Source organism: Euleptes europaea, chromosome 15, assembly GCF_029931775.1.
Source record: "Euleptes europaea isolate rEulEur1 chromosome 15, rEulEur1.hap1, whole genome shotgun sequence".
In the NCBI taxonomy this organism is placed as follows: domain Eukaryota; kingdom Metazoa; phylum Chordata; class Lepidosauria; order Squamata; family Sphaerodactylidae; genus Euleptes; species Euleptes europaea.
Window position 1 is genome coordinate 39,339,360 of NC_079326.1, and position 7,531 is coordinate 39,346,890.

Genomic DNA, 7,531 nt, shown 5'->3' on the forward strand with positions numbered 1-7,531 from the left:
TGAGAATTTGGATGGGGAAAATGCTGCGCATCCAGACAGGGGCGAATCCAAGGCCAAATCTCCCGTGCATAAATGGCCAGAGAACGCACCGGTGCCCGGCCGGTGTTTTTAATAGGCGCCCCTGAATGAAAGCAGGAAGGGCTTTCGGAGGCCTTAGCGAGGAAGCGGGCAGAAGTACTGGCGCTCCGGGAGGGCGCGAGACAGGCCTCGGGAGGCAGCTCCCGAAGCCAGGCCCTTTCCTTCAATCCCGGGGCTTGAAGCGCCTGGGAGAATCTGGCCGGCGGCCCGGGTTATCTGCGAATGTCACGAGTTAACAACTTGCAGGGGAGCTGCTGCGCGTGCGGCAGCCAGCAGATTAACGAAACACAAAGGTTTTCTTTTCCTTTTTGGCTGCACCTCTGCAGTTTGGCCTCTTGGCTGGCGCGAACAAGAGCCCGGGTCGTCAGATGCGCGGAGCGGGCGTCGAGGCTGCAGTCCGGGCTGCCAAACGGGTACCGCAAGAAACCAGCTCAGCTGTTGGTTTTGAATGGAGGCACAGCGGGGGGGTTTCTTTTCTTGAGGGAGGGGCTCGGTTTCTTTCAGATTTGGAGCGCCTTTCCCTGCGGCAGGCAAGACACTGCCGAGAGGCACCCTCACCTGAACACATGAAGCTGCCTTCTACTGAATCAGACCATCAAGGTCCATTAAAGTCAGTATTGTCTACTTAGACTGGCATCAGCTCTCCAGAGTCTCAGGCAGGGGTCTTTCAGATCACCTACTAGCTGGTCCGTTTAGCTGGAGATGCCGGGGATTGAACCTGGGACTTTCTGCATGCCAAGCAGATGCTCTGCCGCTGAGCCACAGCCCCTCCCCTGAGAAAGGGGTTGGTTTTCCTATGCCAACTTTCTCTACCGCATACAATCCCCTTCCCTTCCCCACCACAGACACCCTGTGAGGTTGGTGGGGGCTGAGAGAGCGTGACTAACCCAAGCTCACCCAGCTGGCTTCATGGGTAGGAGTGGGGGAACCGACCCAGTTCACCAGATCAGCCTCCGCTCAAGTGCAGGAGTGGGGAATCGAACCCGTTTCCCCGGATCAGAGTCCACCCTTCCAATCCACCGCTCTTCACCACTACGCCACGCTGGAGGGGCGCTGCTTCTCTCCCCCAGGTCGGCCAGACCTTTGGCTGCGCCAAGAGGCAAGCTAGACATGGACAGGTCAAGGCCCGCCGCGAAAGACACCCCAGCCAGGCCTCTCTCAGCCTGCCCAAGGCGCCCAATCACCGCCACCACCTTTTTCACTTTGAAGCCGGGAGGAAGCCCCAGTCCTCCCGGCGCACGAGCAGCTGGCCCGCCGGCGGTGGGAAACCTCCCTGGAAGCCGAGGCTTCGTGCGTCCTCAGCGCCTGCGTCCAGCAGGGCCGGCTGGTCACCCGCAACCTGCAGCCGCCGGGACTCGAGCGCGGGAAGCGGCCCGGAGACAGCGCCGGGCTCCTTAAATGTCTCTGGCGCCAGAGCGCGGTGGGGAGGGGCCGGGCCTGGGAGGAGCGCGCTGAGTGAGTGATTCATGCCGGAGGGAGGGCCCCCCGCCCCCGGCCAGACTGTCTTGGCCCTGCCGAGCTTCCCCACCCCTTCCCCCAGCCCCAGACCCCAAGGCCGCCCCGGCCTGGCGCGCGCAACAAGTGCCGCGAGGGGAGCCAGCCGGCCAGGAGCGCGCGCTCTCCCAGACGCAGGCCTCTCGCGCCGGGGTTTGCAGGAGCCCAGCCTGGCCTGAGCGGGCACGAGAGGGCCGAGGAGGGAGACCCGCCCCCCAGGGCTCCCCCCAGGCGAGACGGACGGACGGACGGACGGGACAAAAGGCGGTGGAGACAATAATTTATTTAAATAATCTCTTCAATATTGTAAAAGTAACATTGAATGGGCTTTCTTTCTTTTTGCTCATCTGCTTTCGTAATAAATAACCGAGAAAAATAAACCTTTTTTTTTTTCGTGTTTTAAAGGTTTAAACTACCGACGGGAGAGGGGTGGGGGGAAAGAAAGAATTCAGTAGCTTATTGTTTTTAACAAGAGACGAGGAAAAGTCTGGAAAAGAATAATAAAAAAAAGGAATTTATGGGGGCTGGCCAGAGAGAGAAATATGGCATCAACAAATCTTGGTTCACAAAACAAATACAGGTTGTCGAAGGGTACTTTTCATTTTTGTTTTATACAAAGGGGAAAATCAGCACAAACAGCTTTATTACAAACATAGTTTTTTTTCCTTGTGAAGAAAAGCCCTGCAAACATTTAAAAAAAGATAATTTAAACACAGCTGGGTTGGGTTTTTTTTTTTTAATTTTAAATATCTACATATAAAAAATTATTTAATCTTTTTTTTTCTCCCAACATCAAAATGAGGTCATCTGCAAAGGCACCTATAAAAAACGTTTACAATTAAAAAAAATTAAATAAGAAATTCTGCACTGGTGATTTGATGAGAAATGCGGGGATCCCTCCTGAGGTTCGCCCGAGATTACAGAGAGGGGGGTGGGGAACCTCCTCCTCCCACCCCCAAGAAACGGAAGGGATAGAGAGGATACCGAGGGCGGGGAGGAGAGAAATAACCCTGGGATGGGGAAGTTGGGGGGGGGGGAGAGCGAATCTTGCTGAAAGATTTTTGGAACAAGTGGGCCGCCGTAGTTTTCTCCCGATTCTCCAGGGAGTTCAAAGCCTCTGACTTTCTGGATTTGGGGGGGGGGAGGGGGGTCTGATGTACTTGAGGAATACCTAAGTACTTGAGGAATACCGAACCCTGATCAGATTCCACCAGGGTTGCCAACCTCCAGCTGGGGCCTGGAGATCTCTTGGAATTACAACTGATCTCCAGACGACAGAGATCCCTGGAGAAAAGGGCTGCTTTGGAGGGTGGACTCTATGGCACGGATACCCTGCTGAGGTCCCTCCCCTCCCCACACCATGCCCCCCACTCACAAAATCTCCAGGAATTTCCCAGCCCAGAGTTGGCAACCCTGGATCCCACACCCCCAAGGGACAGGAAGTACCCGCGGAGCAGCCTGGGATGGGAAGGGGGAGAGAGTAATTCTTCAACAAAGCACCAGGAACAAGCCCCCACCCCCAGTCCACCAACGAGGTAGGGGGCTGCTGAGCGAGAGCCCCCCTCCGCCTCCCGCCGGATCTCCTCTTGGGGAGCCGGGCTGTGCGCGCTGGCGCACTCGGGGACTGGGGAAGGGAGAAGTGGGGGGCTAGAAAATCGTCCCTGCAGTGATGGCCGCGCTGTGGTGGTGGTGGGGGTGGTGATGCAGGTGGGGGTGGTGCGGGTGAGACTGCCCTTGCTGCAGGATCGGGGAGGCGGCCGGCAAGTGGGAAGCGGCGTTGGCGTTGGATGCCTGGTGGTACCACGAGTAGTTACCCAGGAAAGCCGCCGCCGCCGCGGCGCCGCCGGGAGCGCCGGGGCTGGAGCCCGCGCTGCTCCCGCCGCCGCTTCCGTTGCTCATCCGCTGCTGGTGGGGAGCAAAGTCCCAGGCCAGGGTGGCCGAGGCCGGCGGCGAGGCGCAGGGCGGCGAGGCGGCGCCGGGGACCTGGTCCGCGGGGATCTCGCCGCTCTTCCACATCTTCTTGAACTTGGAGCGCCGGTTTTGGAACCAGATCTTCACCTGGACGGAGGGAGGAGGAAAACGGGAGTGAGCCGGAGGGAGAAGACCTCGCCGCCAGCTTGTCCCCCCCAGCGCACCCCAAACCCCGTGCATCCCCCCCCCCCAGTCCTTCTCCCCTTCCTCCTGCTCTGGGTCGGCTGGGCCTATTCCCGCCCTGTCTGCAGTCCTGGAAAGGAGCAACAGTCCAGTAGCACCTTAAAGACTAACAAAAATATTTTCTGGCAGGGTATGAGCTGAAGAAGTGAGCTGTGGCTCACGAAAGCTCATACCCTGCCAGAAAATATTTTTGTTAGTCTTTAAGGTGCTACTGGACTCTTGCCCTTTTCTACTACTGCAGCAGACTAATACGGCTACCCACTGTGAATTATCTTGCAGTCCTGAAGTCTGCGCCTGGAGGGGCGGCTGTTCCTGGCTGGTTGTGTGTTGCTGTGTGTGAGTGTGTGTGCCTGAGGTTCACAGAAGAAGAAGAGAGCTGGTTTTAAGGGAGACACAAACCGGCTTACAATCACCTTCCCTTCCCCTCCCCACAACAGACACCCTGGGAAGTAGGTGGGACGGAAAGAGCTCTAAGAGAACTGTGACTAGCCCAAGGTCACTCAGCTGGCTTCGTGTGGAGGAGATGGGGAAACCAACCCCATTCACCAGAATAGCCTCCGCTGCTCATGTGGAGGAGTGGGGAATCAAACCCAGTTCTCCAGATCAGAGTCCACTGCTCTAAACCACTACATCCCTGAAGAGACCGCGGCCTCCTTCGGCACTGTTGGAGATTGCCTGGCCTTCGTGGTTCCACTTAGGGCCTGTGTTTCTTAGCCAAAGGCACCATCAGGTTTTTAATGGTAGTCAATCTAGACAGCGGCAAATCCAAGGCAAAACCTCCCTTTCTCCCATCCAAATTCTTCAAACTCAACAATAAGCCCCCCATGCAGAGTTTAAAGAATTCGGATGGGGAAAATGTGCATCTAGAGAGGGGCAAATCCAAGGCATAAATGGGAGAGGCTCAGGAGGTGTTTTTGTTTTAAACCAGGGGCTCGGGAAACACAAATGAATCAGCAGGGAAAATACACCCGGAGGAGTGCTGGGGAGTTCCCCACTATAGACTAGCAGATTTATTGCGGCGCCCGAGCTCTGCTGCGGCCGGTTCCCTGGCACGGCCTGGCCCCGGAGCTTTCCCCACCAAAACCCGGCGCCCAGCCCGTCTGAGGTGTGGCCCGGTTAGGGGATTGTCCTAACACGCTCACAGGCCTGCTCTGCTCGGGTCTATCCGGAGGGCCCCGACTGCCCGGGAAACGCCCTCCGGACTGCGCCATCGGCGCGCAGAGGCGGCGGCTGAGCGCCCTTCCCTGCCGTTAAAAACAACCACCGCAACATTTGCTGCCTGTCCTTTCGGATACATTTCCCCCAAAGCGCTACCCGCGGATCTCCCTCTCTGGACTGTCCAAAGCGAAGTTAGACCACTCCCTGCACCGAAAGAGCAGCAGCAGAACAGGGAAAAAAAGGGGGGGGTTCATAGTCATGGAGCATTTAGGCAGGAGGTTTTGCCTTGGATTTGCCGCTCTATAGATGCGCATTTTCCCTACCTGAATTCTCAAAACTCTACATGGGGGCTTTTTTTTTTTTTTAGTTTTACGAACTTGGATGGGGAAAACATGCATCTAGAGAGCAGCAAATCCAAGGCAAAACCTCCCATGTATAAATGGCCTAATAATATTTCCTTCTCATCCGGATTGTGAGCAGGAAAACCGATCTCAAGGAGGGAAAACATATACGAGCGCTTTCACAAATGCTGAACAATGCACTTTCAGTCCACTTCCAATGCACTTTAACGATCGTTTGCAAGTGGATTTCGCCACTTCACACAGTAAAATCCAGCTGCAAAGTGCGCTGAAAGTAGATTGAAAGTACATTTTGGGTGAAAGAGCGTTTATAGTGTTTGCTGGAGCAGAGAGGGGAAGGCCTTTGCCTAAAAGCAGGCACCGGATTCCGATGCTTTCTGAAGCGCGTCAGGGGAAGCCCTGCGTCCACACGCGAAGGCCACCTTCCTCAAAAAGAAGCGCTCTGCATGCCATGAAGACGAGGGCTGCTGAGCGCGCCTGAGGCTGCAGTCCTAATAACAACTCTCCTGAAAGAAAGCCCCGTGGCGCAAAACGGGACCGACTTCTTCGTAGACCTGCTTAGGATCCCTCCCGAGCTATTTAAGCAGCGCAGGGTGCAAGCCGAGATCCGTTTCAAGCGCTGTTTAAGCGTTCACAGAAGAGCCAACGCTTCCTTGAACCTTCCCTGTGTAAATCGACCGGGCTTTCCAAAGCGCTTAACCCCTGGGTAGCAAGATGAAGCACCCCACCACCCATACATCTCCCCCCCTTCTCTCTGGGGCCACCCTTTTCTTGGTGGCCTGCTTCCATAAAGAGCCACGGGTGGTCTGGGGACTTGCATAGGGCAGAGGACATCCTGGGGAAAGCTACATTCAGCTGGCATCCCCTACCCTCCGGCTGGGAGAGGCGGCATTGGGGCAAGGGGCAGAGATCCGCGCCTGGCAGCCTCGCTGCGCTTGGCCCTGTCCGGCCAGCGCCTCCTGCCCCTTCCTTCTTCCTCCCTTACCTGAGTTTGAGTGAGGCCCAGCGAGGCGGCCAGCTCGGCTCTCTCGGGCAGCGCCAGGTACTGGGTCTTCTGGAAGCGCCTCTGCAAAGCTGCCAGCTGGAAACTGGAGTAGATGGTCCGGGGCTTCCGCACTTTCTTTGGCTTTCCGTTGACGATCCGGATCTCCGGCTCGCCCTCTTCTTTCTCCGCTGCAAAATAAAAAAAAAAAAAGGGGGGGGGAACAGAAAGGCCATTTATGCACGGGAGGTTGTTGCCTTGGATTTGCCGCTCTCTAGATGCACATTTCCCCCATCCGAATTCCTAAAACTCAACAATAAGCCCCCATGCAGAGTTTTGAGCATATAGATGGGGAAATGGTGCGTCTAGGGAGCGGCAAAACCTCCCATGCATAAATGGTCCTTGGAGAACGAATTAAAATTGGGGGGACGGGGGACGAAGAAGGCGACGAGGACTCCCCAAACCATCCCTTTAGCTTTGGCTGCAAGCTCCCCCCTCTGACAATCCTCCTCTCGGCCCCAGAGAAAGACGCAGATCGCACAGGGATGTTCGCTTCTCTTGGGCTGAAGAGCCCCGGCTGCCTAGGAAGCGGGCCACCCTTTCCGAGGAAGTTTCCCTCCCTGCCCCCCCCCGCCGCCCCACAGCCTCTCCCCCTCCCCAGAGCACCTTACTCACGAGGATCGTTGCTGACCGGCGAGGTCCTGGCCCCGTAGGGCGCGTAGGAGCTGTAAGAAGCCGGGTATCCCAGGTCGTAGCTGCCGCCTTTGGTGGAGTAGGGCCCGGCGCCCATGCCGCTGGGGTGGTACTGGTAGGAGCCCATCTGCGCGTAGGGCGAGCCGCCGCCCGCGCTCCCTCCGCCGCCGCCCGCGCTGCCGTGCGGCTGCTGCTGCTGCTGGTTGGTGTAGTAGCTGCTGTCGGTGGCGGTGGACACAGGCAGGGTGGGCGACTCCTGCGGCTTGTGCAAAGTGTGGTGCTGGTGGTAACTGCTGGAGGTAATCTGGTTGGCGTGCAGATCTGAGACCAGGCTGTCAAAGACCCCGGTCATCCTGGAGGGCTTCTTATCCCCGCCCCTCTCCCCTGCCTTCCTGCCTGCCTGCCTGCCCTCCCTCTCTCCCTCCCTGCCTGCAAGGAGGCAGAAGAAGATCGGGGAGGGGAGGAACGCGGGGGGAAAGCCACTCGGATCTTCTTCTCTCGGGTTGGTTTGGCCACAGGGCCCGTGGAGAGGCGGGGGAAGGGACCCTCCCTGCCGCCCCCTTGCAAAGGCAAGCTGCAAGCCGGGGGAGCCCAGATCACTGGGGGTCCCCTT

General features: G+C 57.3%; 1 protein-coding gene across 1 annotated transcript; it reads right to left on the reverse strand.

Annotated features, from left to right (window-relative positions):
* Nucleotides 1-3,219: 3,219 nt before the first annotated feature.
* Nucleotides 3,220-7,276, reverse strand: DLX2 (distal-less homeobox 2). Its single transcript, XM_056861477.1, has 3 exons — nt 6,901-7,276; nt 6,229-6,416; nt 3,220-3,630 (listed from the first exon to the last, which is right to left on the reverse strand). Exons 1-3 carry the CDS (start codon nt 7,268-7,270, stop codon nt 3,220-3,222), a joined length of 969 nt encoding a protein of 322 aa, XP_056717455.1. The 5' UTR covers nt 7,271-7,276.
* Nucleotides 7,277-7,531: the final 255 nt, after the last annotated feature.

Bases quoted from the DNA above. Each gene is read 5' to 3' on its own strand.
- DLX2 (XM_056861477.1), bottom strand. From the start codon at position 7,270: ATGACCGGGGTCTTTGACAGCCTGGTCTCAGATCTGCACGCCAACCAG. The intron at 6,417-6,900 runs GTGAGTAAGGTG...TTTATTTTGCAG, and splicing joins GCCGGTCAGCAACGATCCTC to CGGAGAAAGAAGAGGGCGAG. The intron at 3,631-6,228 runs GTAAGGGAGGAA...CCCTCCGTCCAG, and splicing joins TGGGCCTCACTCAAACTCAG to GTGAAGATCTGGTTCCAAAA.